The sequence below is a fragment of the Pan paniscus genome, chromosome 2, assembly GCF_029289425.2.
Source record: "Pan paniscus chromosome 2, NHGRI_mPanPan1-v2.0_pri, whole genome shotgun sequence".
Lineage (NCBI taxonomy): Eukaryota > Metazoa > Chordata > Mammalia > Primates > Hominidae > Pan > Pan paniscus.
Window position 1 is genome coordinate 106,967,414 of NC_085926.1, and position 22,073 is coordinate 106,989,486.

Consider the following 22,073-nt stretch of genomic DNA (forward strand, 5'->3'; position numbering starts at 1 on the left):
ATGAAAAGACGCTCATCATCACTGGTCACCAGAGAAATGCAAATCAAAACCACAATGAGATACCATCTCACACCAGTTAGAATGGCGATCATTAAAAAGTCAGGAAACAACATGCTGGAGAGGATGTGGAGAAACAGGAATGCTTTTACACTGTTGGTGGGAGTGTTAACTAGTTCAACTATTGTGGAAGACAGTGTGACAATTCCTCAAGGATCTAGAACTAGAAATACCATTTGACCCAGCAATCCCATTACTGGGTATATACTCAAAGGATTATAAAACATGCTACTATAAAGACACAATGCACACGTATGTTTATTGTGGCACTATTCACAATAGCAAAAAAAACACTGCATGTTCTCACTCATAGGTGGGAATCGAACAATGAGAACACTTGGACACAGGGTGGGGAACATCACACACGGGGACCTGTCGTGGGATGGAAGGGCAGGGGGAGGGATAGCATTAGGAGAAATACCTAACATAAATGACGAGTTAATGGGTGCAGCAAACCAACATGGCACATGTATACCTATGTAACAAACCCACACGGTGTGCACATGTACCCTAGAACTGAAAGTATAAAAAAAAAAAAAAAAAGAAGAAGAAGAAAGAAAGAAACGATCACCCAGATCAAGTTATGGGACATTTTCACCAGCCCAAAAAGTCGTTAAGGCCCCTTTCCAGTCAATCCTCACCCCATTCCCACTTTGGCAATCACCATTCTGATTTCTATCTCCATGGATTATTTTTGCTTCTTCGTGAAATTCACATAAAGGAATATACTGGTTTTGGTTTTTTTAAATGCAAAAAAAAAGATTGTTTTTCGTGGATTGTTTCTAACATTCATATTGTATTTACAAGTCAACAGTGATTACAAAAAAAAATCTCATAAAGACCAAAAAGTATTACAAGAAATAATATATACATGCATACACACACTTGCATACACACAAATGTGTTTTAGTTTTTGGATGATTCTTAAATTGTAAAGCAAATTTTCATAAATAATTCTAAGTCAAAGTATTGGCCATGAGAAGACCTGGCAACAGCACTGGGGAAAAAAAGTTGCATCACTTATTTAATCAACAAATATTACTGAGTGCCAAGTATGAGTCAGTGTCATTCTGGATATCAGAGACACAGGGATAAGCAAGACAGTCCCTACTCTCATGGAGTGCATTGGCATCTAGTGAAAAATAGAGAAAATAAGCAAGCTAAAATTAAAAAATGGTAAAAAGAAATAGGTGGTAAAGGAGATACTTTAAAATAGTAATACACGCTTTGAAAAAAATAAAACAGGATGATAAAAGTGTGACTTGTCAGAAATGAGATGGGCTACTTTAGAAGGAGTTGTCAGAGAAGACCTTTCAAAAGCTTAGAATTATGAAGAAGACAAGAAGGCCTCTATCCTTTAGGAACCTGTATGCAATGGGAAGACAGAGATTCAAACAGATAACTTCACTTGACTGTGATCACTGCTCACCACTGCATGTCAGAACACAGAATTTAACAAATAACTATGGAACAAATTACAATATAATCTCATCATTGCAACAGTGACTCTGTGAATACCTGAGTTTGGTGAGGAGAGTCAAGAAGACCCTAAAGAAGGGAACACTTGAACTGAGACTTAAATGAAAGGGTAACTGACACTGGCATATGAGTTGCTGAGGGCATTCAAGTAAAGGAAGTGGTACAGACAAAGGGGGGATGAGAAGATGTAATAAAAGAGAACTACTAGTAATTTAGAACCTTTGGGAAGCAAAGTGGGGGCTAAAAGTAGAGGCATGAGAGAAGAGGATCTGTGCCATGCTAAGGAGTTTGTGACTTACCTTAAAAGTAGTAGGGGCTGAAAAGGCTTTGGAGTGGAAGAGTGAAGTGATGAGGTTTGAGTGCTGGATTGACTCACTACCCTGTCAGCAAGTGCAGGAAAATAGCCCCTCTCTGTTTTTTCTTGCTCTTAATTCAGTGTGCTCCTATGCAAAGAGCACAGGATTTGGATTCAGAGAAACTGGGTCTGAATGCCTGGAAAGCAGCTTAGATGGGTTTGTACAGAGGATAAGAGTTTGCTTCCTTTAAAATATTCTTTTAATTCTATTGGATATCCAAAACATTCAGCTGATTTCATTTTAAAAGTGATAAAATTCTCATGTCAAAAAAATTCTAGCACACAATGATTATAATTATATGTATGTATGACAATAAGATAACCACAGAGAAAAATAAATCAGTTAATGATTTCATAATCATACCTTATATATGTGTGACATTTTCAGTTCTTTGACTACATTAAAGTAATTTGAATTGGTTACTTGCTGTGGGTAGGAAGTTAAGCCAGCTCCATTTCATTATTTCCAGTTCTTCACGAAAGAAATGAAAAGGTTTGGGGGTAAGGTGTATTGCTAATTCTTTCACATCTCTGTTGTAAAATTTGGTTCCATTCTTGATTGCTTTTGTTGCTATTATTTCCTTTCTTCTTGTATTTAAACATTGATAATTACTTTTCAGCAGTATAATTGCACTCACTTGGAATTTGTATAATTGTAGTACACTCACCTTTTCCAGCTAGGTAATGAAGAGCTTCTTTTCATTGCTAGAACATCATTGCACAGCTCCTGTTTTTCTTCAAAAGAACATAGACAAACAATCGCATTTGGATGATCACACAATAAACTGAACCAAAAGAAATGTTAGCGGTTCATTAACTACCTCTGTATAATATGGATTTGTATTGAAACATCCATTTATAAAACTGTACCAGTTGTAACGAGATTTATAATATGTTCTTAAGGTAGTTTATAATGTTTTAAAATAAAGTTTATGTAGTATATATAGTTATCCAAGAGACTGTAGCTTTTTTTTGGTAATTTTTAAATGGACATTTTTTACCAGAGCCTGGAGTATGATCAGAACTGTTGATTCCCTGCTTTCAACAGCCTCTACCAAGACAACCATCTTCCCCTAATATCCCACTCTCTCCTATTTGGGGTTCAGGTTCAAAGACATTCTGACAGATCCCGATGAAAAATGTGTCTCCAGTAGGAAAGTGAACTTTAAAGCAGGAAGAGACCTAGAGTCATTTAGTTGGTCTTCTCACTCAGAGGACCTCAGAATTATAGGTTCACAGAGCTTGGTGATTTATTTCCAGCTCACAGCAAAGCAGAAATTCTATGATCCACTTGGATTGTTTTAAGAGTGTCTTGGGGACAGTATAAGCAATGAGTCAATGTGTCCTTCTTCCATGTAGAAGTCTTTATTATAACTGTCCAGATATCTTGTTCCACCAAGTAAACCTTTACCAAGAAGTTTAGGGTTATTGAAGGCTAAGTAGAAGAGGACATCAACAAGCAAAGTTCTAGATGGTGGGTAAACGGCTGAGGATCTGCCTGACCCTTTTAAGGAAAAAGAATGAATGGACAGATGTTTTCCAACCATGCTGTAAGCACCATTGGTTTTACTCACTGACTTGCAATGCAAAGTGAAAATTTTTAACCCAACAGCTAACTAATTCAAAATAATAGTAATTTGAAAACATTTCACAATTTGTTCCTGCCAAACCTAGGATGAGTATTTAAAATTAAATATTAATTTTAGGATAAAATTGTATTAGCAATTTTTCTAGTACAATTTGGAAATCCAACAGAACCATACTTGAAGTCACAGTAGTAGTTTGAACTGTCTATAAAAGATTGGCTTTAAAATTAAGACACCCTTACAAAAGAAATCCTGATGGTGGAATTGCAAATTATTGTAATTAAGATGAAAAAGAAAAAGTGTAATTTCTTAGGGACCTCACTAATGGGTTCAAACATAAAGTTGTGAATGAATAGCTGATTAGGTTACCTAAGCAACAAAGTATGAAGGAAGGAAAAACGTGCCACCAAAAGAGAACATAAAACCATGGCATGGATTGATAAAGAAAAGGATTGAGAATGATGAAACCAAATGAGCTGAGACTAAGAAGACTAAGATCTTTAAAACTTATTTCAAAAGAAGATGAAGACAATGAAAATAATGGATGTGTTTCTTGGGTCCAATGGTATAATATCAAAATTAAAAGATAATGGCATAATAACATTAGAATGCGTACTAAAAATTACAGTAATAATAATGAACACTAAGAAAATAAAATATTTTGAATCCAGTTTGTTTTCAGCTTCTCTATCCAAGAAATTATTACTGGATTGAATACTATCAGATGGAAACTTCATGCCTTAAATAAGTTCCAGTCTTTTACCTGAGACACATTACATCCCCTGGGCATGAAAAAACTAATAAACGTGTTTGTTGAACTACTTTTAGGAACCTCAGAAGAATCATGAAAAGCAGAAAGTTACTAAAAGATGAAAAAACGGGGACCGTCATCATCATAATTTTCAAAACAGATTTTGAAAATTATTGACCTGATATCAATTCTAATCAAAATTAGAAGGAGAATTCAAGACAGAGGGTGGCGTAAGTCTATGGAAATTTCAGGCAGTGTGGCAGTGCTGGGGACACTGTCCTCAGCCAGAAAGTGTCTCTCTGTCCCGTCAAAACACACAAGGTTGGCAGCTCACCCTCTCTCTACTCCTCTCACTTCTAGAACAACAAACTTAATTTTTTAAAATCCAAGTTGCTGACAAACTTCTGATCTATATATCATGCTGTCAAGCCATACTGAAAATGTCTCAAACATTATAGCTAATATATATATATACATGAGCTGATTTTTTTTACCTTGGTTTAAAAGAGGAATTTCCTTTTTTTCTTGTTTCAATGAAACATCAGTGTTGCTTTTATCTGAAACCTGAAAAACAAGCTCTTTATTTAAAACTGTACAAAAACATAGGACGTATTATAAACTTGACAAAAGACCTTGAAAAGCAGTGTCCCCAGCAGAAAAGAAATCATAATGTTAGCAGCAGTAAAGCTATGCACTTTTTATAAAGGGAACAAATGGTACATGTACAAAACGATAATCACATAAATCTCAAGGATGATTGCATTATCATAGTCATGTTTACTCATTTGATTTCTTTAAAGGGATTTTTGTATTTCTACTAATATTTGTGCAGATATTTTAAAAATTGATATTACACATTGACGTAACAATGTCTACAACAAATGGGTCAAGTATTTGATTCACCAGCAATAACCATTGAGCCTCTATCGTTTTGAGGAAGCTTAGGGTACCTCTGGTTGCTGCAAAGCAGACAGAGTAGGAGTTCAGCATCCCTGCAATGAAAACTTTGAAGAGTTTGGGGCTGGGGCCTGTAGTCCCAAAGCATAATAGATAAGAAGATGGGGAAAGGGAGTTGACCTGGAATACTGGGGGATGGGATATCTCATCTTCTGACAGAATCCCAGGCCAGTTGCCTGAAAGGGGCTGCAGAGCCTTAGTGTGTTGATTGTTGGAGCCAGGAGGGTTACTGGCACCTGGAGAGAGAGGATGGATATGTGCTGGTGTGCGATTGGGAGGCTGAGAGGGTGGGAGTGGATGGGGGACATTTGAGGGGTGGAGTGCACCATTAATAAGCCAGGTATATCATCACTTTGGGAATCCTGTTAAGATCCATTTTACAAGGCTCACATAAAGCTGACTTACACTTTGGGAATATACCTTAGATGAGAGAGAGAGAGAGAGAATGTGTCTGTTTATGCCTTCGGGGAAAGACACCCAGAATGCTCCCTCTATGTATTTTGTAAAACTGTGAGAAGCTGGAGGAACAGGCAGTTATGAAAGAAAGAAAATGAAGAAAGCAAGCAGAAGGCAAAAGCTACTGTCTGCTCCTTGTTCTGAAGACCCCTGAACACGCACTGATACGCACGCATCCATGTTCCCATCTGTTACCTCATGTAAGATAGGGAGCTGTCAGGTTTTTTGAAGTTTGCTCATTGTGGATATATCTTTCATCTTTCATGCCCTCTCTAACCTGCTAAACAAATGTAGTCTAGAGAGGATGTCAACTCTCTTTTTTTTCCCCTCCCAGGAAACAAAGGAGTATTTTTACGTAGCATTCTGGAAACTGTGCTCTCTCAGGAAGCAGGTTAAATGGGCACATGTGTAGCCTAGCAACAAAATAACTGTGTAGCTGTCTATCATTGCCATTTTCCATTTCACCTAAATCAAGAGCAAGAAAAGCCTTATGGATAAGGGGAAAATAAATAAGACTACTTCTAAGCTACTTTTGTCTATTTCAAAAAATTTTTGTACTTAAACTGTAAATAAGTTCCTGCCCCAGGAAATAATAAACATGCATATTTTTAAAGATTCATTTTGAAAAAAATCTTGAAAGTGACCTTAAAGTGTATGTTTTATTTACTTCTGATTAACATAAAATTTAAAGTTTTCTTCTGATGCACTGATATATAAGGAAAATCTACATGATATTAAGTGTCTCCAACTTCAGACTAAAGATTTTTCAGACCAGTTTATAAGCAGCATAGACTATTATCAACAACAGCTAATAGGAACCACAAGATAAGCTTATGAGAGGAACTATTTAATGTCTTTTCCTATAAGCACTTTGTTATAATCCATGATGATTATAACAAAATGTGTTAATTTTCTTTGGTAACTTTCTTTTATGATGAAATCAGACAAGATGAAAGTATCCAAGGTTAATGAAAATGACAGCACTTCCAGAAGAGAAATTTTGTTGTTGGTGTTATTAATACAGCCTCATGAAATTAATTATGTTTGTATTCTATTGTTTAGTTCTCTGCTTTGAGCTCTAAAGGGCTGTTTTTCCTAGGATCAGATATGCCTTCTTTCCCCAAAAATGTTACTTGTACAAAGCTCTGCCATCTCTATAACATGAAAAATTTCTTTTATTTTCCTTTGCTGTATTATCTTTATTCTAATGTTTAAAAGATTTTTGGATAAATGATTTAAAGCCTACAGTATTTTCTTTGAAATAACATTGTGTAAATCTGATTTTATAGGATGGTGCCTTCTATTACAATATAGTTGAGGGTCTGAATTTTTTCAAGATGAGACAAGAAAACAGACAGTTGTTTTTTCGATTATGTTATTTGTATATTTGATCTTACTTACAAAGGTCTTTCATTTACATTAATTGGTTTCCTTATAGAAATGTTCTTCAGTCACTTAGGCTTAACTGTGTCTCATATTCTGAAGCTGGAGGAAATCTCTTGCCTGAGATTTTTACCTATATCATGAAATAGACAACACCTCATACAAAGTAAATGAGATTATAGCTAAGTCTTAACATAGAGTTTAAGACATCTTAATTAAAATTATGTTAACAATGAGCAGGATGGGATTTGTCAGTTCTCCAAGGGATGTGATGGATCAACATAATACTGCATGCTCAATTTTGTAAAGTATCTACTTAAGAAGATAAATAAATCATAAATAAGTCAGAGGAAAAAAGAACACGCCACAGGCAGCTGTGCAACACCTATTTAATTTCATTGCTGTTAAGGAAACTTAAAAACTGAGTGATATCACTTTATCTGATTTATTTACTTCTACTCCTTTACCCCTCCACACCTACTTCAAGCACTTATTATTATGAAGGAGCCATAAGGACTATAAGACCAGTAAATACCTTTCTGCCAACTTCAAAGACCCCTTCTGTTTGCACTCGTCCACAGTTAACATTATGTTCCAGGCCCTCCCCTTCAGTCAGTAATTTATTCACTAACATTGGGTTTCTAGTGTGGGCCAGATACTACCACGGCGAAAAGTTCAAAGTCCTGCTGATATGGTTTGGCTGTGTCCCCACCCAAATCTCATCTTGAATTGTAGCTCCCATAATCCCCACCTGTCATGGGAGGGACCTGGTGGGAGGTAATTGAATCATGGGGGCGGGTTTTTCCTGGCTGTTCTTGTGACAGTAAGTCTCATGAGATCTGATGGTTTTATAAAGGGCAGTTCCCCTACACATGCTCTCTTGCCTGCTGCCATGTAAGACATGCCTTTTCTCCTCTGCCTTCCACCATGATTGGAGGCCTCCCCAGCCATGTGGAATCTCTTTCTTTATAAATTATCCAGTCTCAGGTATTTCTTCATAGCAGTATGAAAATCGACTAATATACCTACCTTTATGGAACATATTTTCTACATTCAATAAATAAAAATATAAATAATATACTGTCAGGTAATGGAAGTTCTGTGAAGAAAAATAACACAGGTGAGAGAGAGTGATGTAAGTTCCCGCATAATCTGACCCCCCCACCTCTCTGTCGTCATCTCACATCTCCATCTGGCTCTTCAGAAGCTCTTTTACAAATATGCCAGGCACACTCCTCTCACGTCTTTGGCTTGTTGTTTTATAGACTTGTTTGTTCCCCCAGCTTTTTCCTAGTCTTTCCTAAGCATCCACTCAGTGGGGCCATCTGCGGTCACTCTACCTAAAATTGCAACTCCTGTTCATCACATGCAACACAGATACTTCCTATTCCCTTCCCATGCTTTCTTTTTCTCCCTAATACTTGTCATTATCTACCATACACCATATTTACTTATTCATCTTGTCTATTGAATGATCCCCCCACTAGAATGGAAGCTCCACAAAGGCAGGGAGGATCGTCTGTTTTTACCCCTGCTGGATCCCCATTGTTTAGGACAGTAACTGATGCTCAAGATAGTCACAGAATAAAAGAAAGTAAAAAAAAATCAAGTCATGAAAATACATGTGTGCTGCTGACAGTGGTGATGGGGGTGGTGTGGGTAGTGGAGTCCAGGTATGTGAACGACAAAGGAAAAGGCTTAGGTTTATGTTTCTCTCTTTCTCTCTCTCTCTCTCTCTCAACTGTATTATTTTTCTTCACAGAATTTATATGACCTGATATTATATTACATATTTACACTTTTATTTATTTAATATTCCTTAGGGTACTGGAGGCCAACAATGGTCAGGGTGGCTACAGTAGACTAAGAGAAGGAATGAGCAGTGGGGTCTGTAGCCTCAAAAGACATCAGGCCAGGACATCTAGGGCCTTGAGGGCCACAGCAAAGTCACTGAGTTTTGTTCTAAGTATGAGCAGAAGCCATGGAAGTGTTCTGAGTAGGAGAATGACATAATATGACATATTCTGGATGATATACTCAGATTTTTACACTGTGGAGGCCAAGAGAAACAGTAAGATGATTTATAGGAGTACCGTTGTAGTCCAGGTAAGAGATGTCAGTGTGTTGGCCAAGGTGGTAGCTATGGAGGTGGTAGAATATGTTCTATGTTTAAAGGTTGATTCAGCAAGATTGCCTGGTGGGTTGAGTGCAGGATGAGAAAGGAGGAGAGAAATTCAGGATGATTCCCAGGTTTTGGCCAGAGTAGCAGTGAATGGTGGTATCATTTACTCAGTTAAGGAAGCATGAAGATATCTCTTGGAATTCTTTCCTCTCTTGATCTTCATAGCCTTCTATGTCTCAACTCTCTCTGGGTAGTTCATCCTTTTTCTGTCTACTCTCAACTTCTCAAGGAACCTATTAAAATTTCTGGAGTTAAGCTGTCACACTTTATGCAAACAACGGCTTCATCGGCATCATCAACCCTAACTTTTCACCTTTGCTCCAGTTATTTCCAACTGATCTCATGACACACGTGAATGTCTTGCTGAAACTTCAAATCCTCAGTCCTATCCAGTCCTATCTTTGACCACTTGGTCAGATTCCCCGTCAATGCTCTTCATTCTATTCACAGTACCGTTTTTGTTCCAGATTGCCATCTCAGAACTGCTTTCATTATTTAGTTTTCCATATTTCTTACCAAGCTGTACTACCCTTCTTTTAAAATTGCTTAAGTTTTTCTTGTCTTTCTATACTAAGATTTTCAGGAAGCATCCATCCTACGTGTTTTTGTTGGTCTTTAGTTTCTCCTTTTTACAGTCCAAGCCATTATCCCAATCTGATTAATTTTTTTAAACAAAATATCCATGATTAAGTGTTCCTTCTTAAAACCATCCCTAGGCCCTGCATGCTACTATCTCAATCACAAACTCTTTATCTGTCTTTCAAAGCTCTTTTCAATGTGATTCTAAGTTATCCAGACACAATTTTAGTATTTCTTAACAAATATCTCTTGTTATAATCAAAATGTTCTCTTCAGAGTTCCCTAAAATTACCATATACACTCTTGCTTCCACATCTCTGCCATGTAAATGTTCTACCTGGAATGGCTTCTCTCTTCTCTTCCTTTCTTAAAAGTTGTATCCACAACTTTTAAAGACAAGTATACATCCTACTCTTTCCAAAACATCTTTTTTGTTATTACTCCAGCACATATTCTTCCTTCCTCTGAATAACTATTAACAGTAAGTTGCATACAGTTTATTTACTCTTACTACTGTCAAGTCAAGCATTTTATCTATATGACCCAGATAAGACTGGACCCTACAGCAGCCTTGGATTCTTACTTGATCCTTCTAAGCAAAACTCAAAACGTGACTCCATCTTCCAAAAACAAATCCAACTCTATAAAGCTTTGATAAACTTACAGATTTTACTAAAGATTATATTGGAAAATGGAGGAAATGATTACATGTAGCAAAAAATTGTATCAACTAAATAATATTAACTTCTTCATCTGCTAACTGCCTCATCTCTCTCTGCACACCTGCAGCTTCTCCAGTTCTACAGCTCCCGGTATTTTCACTTTTGGCAGTGCCCCTCTCCTCTTCTATCTTCCACATAAGCTCACTCTTTAAGCTCTCTCTTTTTTTCCACAAAGAAATTTTACTTTGTCAATTTTCATTCTCCTAGCTCACCCAATAAAGGCTGAGTTTGTCTTCTTCAGAATTACAGAAGGTGGCTTTTAAAAATACTTTTTATAATGCAAATAATTATTTTCATTCTATCATGAATATAATTCTCATAACAACCTTGAGAATAGATGGCATTATTACTCTCATTTTATATACAAGAAAACAGAATATCAAAATTTGACACAACTGACAAACCTCATGGAGGTCTGAATTTGAGCCTGGGTCAGCCTGTCAGAGTGTACAGCCTGTATCCTTTCCATAACATAATACTACCTCATGGTGTTGTAAAACTGTCTTAACCAATTTTTTTGTTCCTTCAGCACAACAATCAGATACTTGACTTTTTTGGTGTCCCTCAAAAATGTCTAACATAGTATTGTTCAATAAATTTGTTTTGATTAATTGGCTCGTGGTTGCTGGTAGTTCAGACTTTAGCACTTGAATATTTAGATTCCTTATAAGTCATCCACAAGGTTTTTCCTTAGATCAGGGACTATATCACACATTGTTTTTGTGTCTCTCTGTACGTTTGCTGGAGAACTGATGAACAATCCTGTGGAGGATGAGTATAGATGATCTTTCCTTCAAAGCCCTTAGGGCAGCTCTGGTTTGCATCTTGTAAGAGGGCTTCCCATGAAATGTCTAGTATTATTAGCAATGATCATAGCATTATACAGATTCATATATAATGGTAGCATCATCAACCAGGAATGGTAGCATCATCAAAGCTGATGAGAAATCACCCGCTTTTGAAATTAAGGCAACTTCAGTAATCTGAAATTATGTTATTGTACTACCCGTACAGTTTTCTATTTTAAAAAGGCATTCTGTTGGGAGTCAGAAAAATGATGTGTATCTAGGGTGAATGCATTTGATTTAGGGACTAATTTTGCAAGTTTTTGTTTTTCTTTTTTATCTGCTTTTAGGTTACTTTGTCACCTTTTCAGTCTCATTGTTATGATTCGCTATCATGTAGTACTGATGCCAAACACAGTACTTATAGTTGTTTTTCATTTGTTTTGGCCACCATAAAACATAAACCTAGACACGGTAGCAACTCATCAGCTCTTCTAGATGTTCTCCACTTTTTATAACATACCATGAAGGCCCTGGTAATGATCTTAGGGATTCAGAGTGCACTGATGTTTTTTCTAAGCTGGAATCTGCCTCTTTTGAAGGCTTCCCCAAAGAGCTGACCAGGTACAACTGGTAAATGACTTGGCTCAGTTCTGAGACAGGAAGATGGTTCCATCTACTCATTGCTATGTATCTTTCTTGAGCCTCAGAAAGTGCTCTGTTCTAGACACCAGAGGATACATGTTTCATAATAAATACAAGGTTTCATTGCCAAACTCCTGAAATACTTTTGTCAGCGGTGTTCTGACCAACACGTGCTTAAAAATGTCTATAGATTGGGAAAATGAAACACATCCCTCTGTCAGTCTGCTCTTGAGGCCAGCTGCAAGCCAAAAGAAGACCTAAATGACCACAGAGACAAAAGGGCCAGTCAGTCAATAAAAAAAATTGTATGGTTCCTGGTTATTAAATAGAAGGTCTATTCTAACCTTACTATAACCACACCATACATATTCTTTCATGTCTTAGCAAATCTGGGTTTGCCTCTGACATTCAGAATAGTAACTGAAAGATTATTATTATAAAATATGAATGAACAACAAACACCAATATTTATGAGAAAGGTATATGTTGCTTCATGTTAGAATTAGAAAATTTCTACAATGTCGGTTTGGAGAGTGTGTTCCTCCAAGATGAAAAAAAGGCATGTACATGCCTTTTTTTTAATAAAGTCAGTACTTTTATCGCTCTGTCTTGAGCCTCAGCACATTATTGCTATTCACCCTCTCTAACTGCTGGCATCGGTAATTTTATTCCCCTGGTGTTCCTCAGTTTTGCGGCTCATTTCAAATTGATCATTTGCTTTCCTGGCCATCTATTGTGGTCTGCCAACCTATTCTTCCCAGTCACCTTTCAGAATAGATCCCCTAGGATGTTTAGTCTGTGTGGTTACTTCTTACCTCTCACCTGGTGATGTAATTTGGATGAGCTGTTTACTTCTTTGATAGGATGTAAGATTATCTAATCTCATTGTTTCATTTGTACTTTTATCGTTTTTATGAAGCATTGTATAGTAACAGCTGATCAGAGTGCATCACTTTTGAGGGGCATGGAAAATACCAGATCCATTCCCAGATCCAGGGTGGTATGGAGTTTGCCTGGAGTAAAGTTGAACTGCCAGTTTATCACACAGCAGTGCACAGGAGTTTGTAACTATATCTAAACAAACCCTTAATTACAGCAGTACCACAGGACACTGTTCTTCCAATAACAGCAGAACTATAGCAACACCTACTCAGACACTGATTCTCCTGACAAAGGCTAGCATACCTATAAAAGGTGTGATTTTAAAAAAATTCCACTTCCTTCCCATCCGGGATTAACTGGGACAAATTTGAACTTTACACATGGGTTTGGAAATGCCTGAGACAGAACACACTTCAGAATACCCACTATTCATTAAAAAACAGGGCAGGACATGTGTTTTGAGCATGGAAGACAGAAAATAATAAGATTTTCTGGAGGCCAAAGGTAAAGCAACAACAGCTCATGGAAGGGGTTGGTGGTAAAGTTATGACCACAACCATATTACTAGAGTGATAATCTTGGACAAGAAAAATACTTTCTTTTTTTAGAAGCCAGGAATTAGTGGAGACCCCAAGAAGATGAGCCTCATGACTATGACTGGACTCTAGCTTGACTAGAAGGACAAAAGCTGGGTCTTAGAAGAAAAGAACTATTAATACATTGTTTAGGTCAGATTTAGGGTGAATATGGAGGGAAATGGGCTAAAGAGAGCTTAGGCTGGGCAAGGCATGGATGATGGATTGGTCTTTTAAAATTGATTCGAGACACTTGGCTGGAGATGCCCATCTAAAAAACTTTGGAAACACAAGCCAAAATGCTGAATGTTAGCCAGTGCAATATACAGGTGGACCTTGAAACTCTCATGCCTGAGTAAAGTGTATTTATGTACTTCAACTGACCCAAGTGGAATGGGGTGATTGAATTCATGTAGGGGACAGTTACGAAGGTGGGAGGTAAAGGGAGATGTCATATGGGGAGTGATTACAAAAGGAGGAGCAAAGTCAAACAGCTGGGGCTCAAGGTGCCTACTTCCTGGCAGTGTGACCTTTAGCAAGTTTAATTTTTCCCATCTGTAAAATAGGGGTGAAAAGAATACTTGCCTCTCAGGTTATGAAGAGGTGAGATGAGATGATGGAAGAACAGTACCTGAATTTCATCATGGCCACACAGAAAGAGAAAAGACTGACGCTACCACAATACACATGCCTGTGCACATGTGCGCGTGCGTGCACACACACACACACACACAACTAGAATTTCTGGACAATTCAGCTTTATAGGGTCAGAGATAATAAATATGAACCACCCTAGTTACCCTAAAATGGTGGAGAGAGCTGTAGCTGTGCTAACAAGATTATGAAAAATAAGAAGTTTGCTGAAATGCAGAGTCCCATACCAAATATCTCCGAAGGTCCAACTGAAAGGCTATCTAGAGCATTTGGAAAAGGATTAAGATTTTTTAAAGAAAAACTCCTCATTATTTTCCTGGCAGTTTTTTAATCTCCAGAAAATGCCTGGAGCTTTAACCAAATCCCAGTTGGAAACTTCTAAAGCTCCAAATGATGTGCAAGGTCTTGCCAAGAACATGCTCATTGCATGGACTTTGAAAATGAATGGCTCACACTGGCTAAAAGGCCAAGCACAAACTAATATCAAAAACAAAAAATGCGGCCAGGAGTAGTGGCTCATGCCTGTAATCCCAGCACTCTGGGAGGCTGAGGCGGGCGGATCATGAGTTGAGGAGATGGAGACCATCCTGGCTAACATGGAGAAACCCTGTGTCTACTAAAAATAAAAAAAATTAGCCGGGCATGGTGGCGGGTGCCTGTAGTCCCAGCTACTCGGGAGGCTGAGGCAGGAGAATGGCGTGAACCTGGGAGGCAGAGCTTGCAGTGAGCCAAGATCGCGCCACTGCACTCTAGCCTGGGTGACAGAGCAAGACTCTGTCTCAAAAAAAAAAAAAAAAAAAAAAAAAAAAAATGCTGTGGAAGCAATACCAACAAAGAATATGAGCAGAAGTAACTAGAGATGGGACAAATGAAGCTCCACACCACATGAATGACTTGGAGCATGTTAAATGGGAGGCATGGTGCAGAACGAAATGCCAGACATTAGAAATGATCAGAAAATAAGGATTGTCCCACTGGGAAAAGAGGAAACAAGAAGAATGTGGTTTTTAAAAATTGCTTCAACAAGGCTGGGCATGGGGCTCATGCCTGTAATCCCACCACTTTGGGAGGCCAAGGTGGGTGGATCACTTGAGGCCAGGAGTTTGGGCCAGCCTTGCCAAGATGGAAAAACCCTGTCTCTATTAAAAATACAAAAATTAGCTGGATGTGGTGGTGCATGTAATTCCAGCTACTCGGGAGGCTGAGGCAAGAGAATCGCTTACAGTGAGTGGAGATTGTGCCACTGCACTCCAGCCTGGGTGACACAGGGAGACTCTGTCTCAAAAAAATTTAAAAGGTAAAATAAAAAAATAAAAAATTGCTTCAACAGACCACAGGCCTTAGAATAAAAACAATAAGAAGAGCATTCAATCAAGAATTGAGGGGCTCAGTGGGGGTAGGGAGGGAAGTTAGGAAAATAAATAAAACATAACAGTGAGCCACATCAGTGAGGTAATTTTGGAGAATGAATGATCAGATGGCTAAAATAATCAGCAATGGTAGGGTTAAATATGAATCTGGAAAGTAACAAATACTTTTTTTTTCATTTCACTAGAAATTGCATAACTATTAGTACAAGAACCAGAGTGAGATGTTGCCTGAAACATGGAACAGAGAAAAATAAAGTGCCTTAATATGAAAAAAAAATCCTTTCAAAAGGCAGACTGATAGACATTTATTGATTTTATTAACATAGCAAAAACAAATCTGCCAGTCAGAATGGAGTTATTGTCCCAAAAGCCTGAAAAAAAGTACAGTTATAGGAGCACAGGCAGGCATAGGGCAAAGGTTCCCTGAGTCAGTGCTCTTTTAGTATTATAGTTGCATTGGTAACATCATCTCTGTCATGTCTCTTGGGGAGGTGGACACAGCAGGCTGTCTTAGCTGGACGCCTTTTAAATATTCAGGCACCTAGCTCACCAGCAACTGTCAGATTATAATTGGCCAGCCCATGCAGATGGGCATAACGGGACAGAATGCATAGCTTAAGTCAATATGTGCCTTCCAGTTGAACTGAAGCTGTATTTATCTTTTAAATGACTGAACTGATATTATGCTATAATACCACAGTTTCATGAATTTGGATAATGTGAAGTCATCCAAGTGAGATGAAGTTTCTTTGGTGTGCTGAATATACCATATTTCTTAGTTTCTTACACCTAAAAATAAGACCCTAGGTCCCACAACCAGTAAACTTGCCAAAATAATAAATACCACCTTTGGGGGTCAGGGGAGGGAGTCTTTTGTGGTAGCTAATTATTCTTCCTTAAGTGACAACCTCCTGCACCACCATTAGCACTGAGTGCCTTCCTTCTTGAAATTTAATAGACACAGGGGCACATACACTCACACGTGCACATAGACACATGCTATAATTAGAAGATAATTAGGAAGGAGCACGGGGGATGGGATGATCTTTTTTTAATTTCTAGGTTTAAGAAAGTACAGACAGACAACTTTGAGGAGCAATTATTTCCTACTTGAATTATTGCAACTACAGCCAAACAGAAATTAATGTGCATCTCTGGATAATACGTGTTTATCCAAGTTAATTAGACACCATGAGTATGAAAACAGACATCCTGCTAGGATCACAGAGACACTAATAAATCATACCACATAGCTACACACAAGTAATGTAAGAACTTGAGAACTATTACCTAAAAAGACAATATTTTAAATATAAACATCATCTCTAATTCCTGAAAAGGCACTTGCCAAAAGCTGTGTGCAAAGCTGAGAGAGGTGACAAAGTAAGGGCTCCATGAAAAACTCACACAGACTTTGAAACTTCTGAAAAGCAAATGGTGAACAGTAATATTCACAGGTACAATTATATTACATTTTGCTTTGAAGAGATCAAGAGAGGCGGCATTATTTACAATACCAGTTGCAGTTCTGTCTTTCTTTCTAGCCTCCGATTAAATTTTGACCCTTTTCCTTTTGAAAATACTTTGGTGTTTACTTTTTTCATTTAGTTGTTCTTTATTGTTAATAGTGGGGCTATTTCTGTTCCCATTCACAAATTATGTCTGCACCTTTTTAACACCCCTTCAAAGGGCTACTTCAAATAATTACAATTTATGCATGAAATCATATGATGTCTGGGAATAATGGGGGCAGGGAGGGGATATGGATGAAACAAGGCTGGCCGTGAGTTGGTAAACACTGGAGCTGGAAAATGGGCACACAGGAGTTGGTTGCACTATGTTTAAAATTTTCCAAAATGAAAAAATTTTTAAATAAAACCTTCATTATAGTTACATCATGTACTTTGTGACAATAACTTTCTGGTGAAGGACATTATCATAAGTTAAGCTAAAGTCAGAAGAAATGATACGTCTCTCATTGGCACAAGTGCAATTTAAACCTAATCCACAAATCTATATAGCATTTTGAGGGACCTTACCCTAAAGACACGTCCAAAAAGGCCAGGTCCTTTCCTAAATACTCTCACTTATCATGTCAATAATAGAACCACCTAGGCTACTGTAGTTACTCTTACGCGGGTTAAAGTTTAGCTATAAGCTTCTTGGCAATCAAGGTAAAAATGAAACTATAATGAGTAATAAAATTTATATTCAGATAAAAGAAAATACCAAATAGATTTTTTCCCTGACATTAAATTCTAATGTGTAAATTACTTTCAGTGAGTTTTTTTAACAGAAAGGACACTATATAACATAATGAACACCATGGCTTCACAGATGAAGCATTTCTTATATAGTCAGTCCTTGAATCATTTCCTCCTAAACACCAAGGGCTTTTTACACTTGGTTCAGTGAAGGCAAAGCAACTCGATTCTACAAGAGCCCAGATTTGTATTCTTTGATATCAACTATCAAGTTAGAAATACGAACATATTATTTAAAGGAGAAAATGGGGAGCATGCCCATAATCCTTGAATACACTGTTCTCTGCCTAATTTAAGTCAATTCAGAATTAAACCTTCTGGTGAGAGTCCAAATTACAAATTACGGAAAGGTTCATATTCTTCGGATTTGGGAATGAGTTTTCACAATGACCTTCAAGTTATATATATAACTTTTGTATATTTTTGCCTATTTACATATATATTAAGGCTTTCTTACCCAGATAACTAAAACAGAAAGGGACCGTGGACTAGGGGTGGAGATGTGTAAGTTCCAGATATATCCCTACTAGTTTATGTAGCCTTGAGCAAGTAACTTAAACTTTTCTGAGCCTTATTTCTTCATCTCAAAACTAGGTTATCCAACTAAATGTTTCCACTACTTTGAGACACTAACAGATCCCTCTAATCTTTGTGAATATGAAAATGTCAAGGTGTCATTTAGTGTATAGTTTATCTCACCAGGATTATATCTGAATCACTCGTGTTCTCATCTTCAGTCAATACCTTACATTCCTCTACAAAGTTCAGACTCTGCTTCCTTTTCATTTCCCAAGAAGCGGCCTATAACAAGGAATTAACAAAAAAAATACAAGGATTAGTGGCAATCAATGGTACATACTAAACTACCTTCACTCTTCATTCTGCCTCTACTTACTGCAGACTTTTGTAGGATATATAGCGAAAATTCAATTTCCGATCTTTGTGTATGATAAGCGCTTGATAAGACTTAGAGCATATCTGCCTTCCTAATTCCATGCTGCTTAGGTTAATATTAAAATTAATTATATTTCCTGCACCTTCTCTGTTAGTGGTAATGCCTAGTGTGTTTATTGGACAGGATATTAGAAATTTACCACAAATAATCCTCGAGTAATCAAACGTTGTTTCAATTACAGTTTAAAACCTGATTAAATTCATTTTTCAAGTGCTTATAAAGAATTTCACAATCTCCTGATTTATCCAGGAGAAAATTGGGTTTTCTAGATTTTCTTAAATATATAATGTCTTCTGGAGTGAAATTAGCTTATCTTTCTTTTTATTTTTATTTTTTTTTTGAGATGGAGTTTCGCTCTTTCACCCAGGCTGGAATGCAGTGGTGTGATCTTGGCTCACTGCAACCTCCACCTTCCAGTTTCAAGCAATTATCCTACCTCAGTCTCTAGAACAGCTGAGATTACAGGTGCCCACCACCACGCCTGGGAAATTAGCTTATCTTTCTAAGAGCTGATATGCAATCTGTCACCATTTCTTCATCTTCTACTTAGCAGTAAATTCATTACTTTTAATGGCAAAAACAGCAATTACTTTTGCACGAATCTATAATCTTGTTTCTACCCTTTCTACTCCAACAACAAAAATACTCCTGAGATCATCCCTCTTACCTCTAAATCATTAAGTCAACAGACAATTTTTAGGCCTTTGGCCAGCTGAGTTGGCTTCTCAACAGAATTTAGCCTTCGTGACAGTCTCTCTTCAAATCACCCTTTTCCCCCGTTTTGGCTTTAATGAAATAATAAATTCCTGGTTTCTTCTCTTACTGCTCTGGCAATTCCTTCACAATCTCTGTGCACATCTATACTCTCGTAGCTAGCCACAAAATGCTAAAATTCCTCAAGCTTCTGTCTAGTCCTTCTTTTCTTCTTACCCATTCAACCTCACTCATCCTTAGGTATGTAAATACCTCACAAGACTGTCTCCTATTTAAACCTCACCTCTGAAATCCAGACTCATGTATATGACTTTTCACTTGGCACATCCTCTTGGAAGTCTCAAATTATGTAAGCTGAACTCATGCTGTTCTCCACAAGCCCAGTCACCTTCTACAATCCCCAATTTCAATTAATGGAATCACCATTCAACCTGGTGAAAGAACTCAAAATTCTGTAGTCATTCTGCCATTTTCCTCTACATGATCCTCTATATCCAATAAAGACTGCCTCCAGGAAAGGGCAGTGTTACCTCCTCCATCACCATCATCCTAGCCTACACCACTGTGATCTCTCCATCAGAGCATGGTCAAGTCTCCTAACTGCTCTGCCCACATTCACTTTTGTTAAGCATTATCTGTGAAACAGAAATACCATGTACTGGTTATCAGTTCCAGAGGAGGAGTCTCATAACTTCTGCCCATAGTATCTTGGTTACTGGAGTTGCCAAAGAAAACACAACGCAGTCAGGCACTAGATGGAACGATGCTTTACTCACATAGAGAAGAGACAAAGCAAGATCAGCCTCAGAAGTGTGTATCAGTCCCCCATGGCCCAGCAGCCTCCCCCATCAGCCAATGTTGGGCAATTGGCTACATGCACCCTTCTCATGCTACAGGAGACAGATGCTGTGTTCCCTCTCCAAGGAAGACAGATATAGCAGTGGGGTTGACCAAGGTTTCATGTGACACACGCATTTAAGCAGTATAGAAGAGCATACACTGGGCTTGCAACAGAGAAAGATATTTCCGCACAAGGCAAAAAACCCAGCATAGGCCATGTGTGCTCTTTATCTCTTGGTAAGAAAGAGTCCCAGGCTCAAGGTCCATTCTTATGCAGCAAAGTGGAAGCTAAAAGGCTATACCCCTGAGACTGTCTTTCCCAACAACTCTGCTCTCTACTAACCTTTCTTCTATACTCGGCCAAAGCAATCTTTACTAAAGAAAACTCTGGTCATGTCACTTCCCTGCTTGAAACTCTTCAATGGTTTCCCATTACTTATAGGATAAATGCAAAACCCCTTATGACTGGCCTATAGTACCTGCCCTACTCCTTCACACCACAGTCCATTTCCATCTCTTTTCCCTGCCATAGATTACTTGTCTTTTTAAAGTTCTTTGTATTCACCATATTCCCTCTTTAGCAAATGCTGTTCTCATTGCTTAGAAGTATTTTTCCTCCCCTTTTACCAATGTAATTACATTTCAATCCTAAAAGGCTAGTTACCATATTTTCTGGGAAGATGTTCCTGTCCTATCAGAGTGAAAAACCCTTATTATAAACAGTCATGCTACTGTGTCATAAAAACTGCCATAGTAGCAGTTGACGTTTGTCTCTGTAATTATTGGGCGTCTGTCTCTATCACTAGACTGTAAGTTTGATGGTGGCAAAAACCATATGTGGTTTTATTACCAAATCTCCTGTGACTGGCATACTGAATGGCACATAGTAAAATTATATATATATATATATATATATATATATATACACACACACACACACAGACACATCTATGTTTACATTGGTATATGTATACATATATGTGTATATATATCTACATGAAGTGTGTGTATATTGCTTCACATAGCTTTACATATTATATGTTTATGCACACACACACACACACGCATGCATACTGAGTCCCTGTATTTAATGTCTAAAATGTTTTGCTCTAATACTTGGACACACTCCCAACTTCTCAATGGACTGTATGTTTTTAGAGCATGCAACATATCTATACAATAAACTGACAAATCCTAAATCTTGAAATTGCACAGGTAATGAGTTTTTCTGGAATTCCAAGTTAAAAGAGATATGATTATAAAGTGATAACATGCAGGAGTTCGAACACAGCAAGGGTTGAATATCTGAATATATAAAACTTTACATTCAAGTGCAATACATAATTCAAATCAACAAAAAACCTGAAATTCTGTAGGTTGTAAACAGATTCAGCTTGGCTCATATAGTCTCAAGAAAAGATTTGGGCAAAAATTTCAAAATCATAGGAAAATGGACTTGAAATACTTTTAAGAGGATGAGCAGCCCAAAAATGGTATTAAGGAAAGGCTTCCTTAGGAGGTAAGGATTTTTACTAAAGATTTTCAGAGAGTCTGTATACCATTTGCCGAAGATATTATAAAGGAATGTGTGAGAGATTTCTATAATGTAACTACTATTCAAAATAATTCCCTTTGAAGCTTGCAGTGAGCTGAGATCATGCCACTGCACTCCAGCCTGGGCGACAGAGCGAGACTCCATCTCAAAAAAAATAAAAATAAGAATAAGAATAAGAATAATTCCTTTTGAAAAGATCATGCATAAAATATCTTGCCTCCCTCCATGACTACACTCCCACCATGACTACCCACTGTCTTACACTAGGCAGAACTCAGCAGATATTTGCTAATTAAATAAGTTTATGGCTTTCAGAGCCTATAGCAG

The 22,073-nt window shown here is 37.6% G+C and overlaps 1 protein-coding gene across 3 annotated transcripts in view; it reads right to left on the reverse strand.

The window, feature by feature from the left end:
• MORC1 (MORC family CW-type zinc finger 1) overlaps window positions 1–22,073 on the reverse strand; it is a 159,851-nt gene that overhangs the window by 23,896 nt on the left and 113,882 nt on the right. For all 3 annotated transcript variants that reach the window (XM_003825067.4, XM_055110262.1, XM_055110263.1), the window contains 3 exons: window positions 18,382–18,483; window positions 4,723–4,792; window positions 2,560–2,626 (listed from right to left, as the gene is read on the reverse strand). In XM_003825067.4, the coding sequence (XP_003825115.2) occupies window positions 2,560–2,626; window positions 4,723–4,792; window positions 18,382–18,483 (239 nt within the window). The remainder of the gene's footprint in view (window positions 1–2,559; window positions 2,627–4,722; window positions 4,793–18,381; window positions 18,484–22,073) is intronic.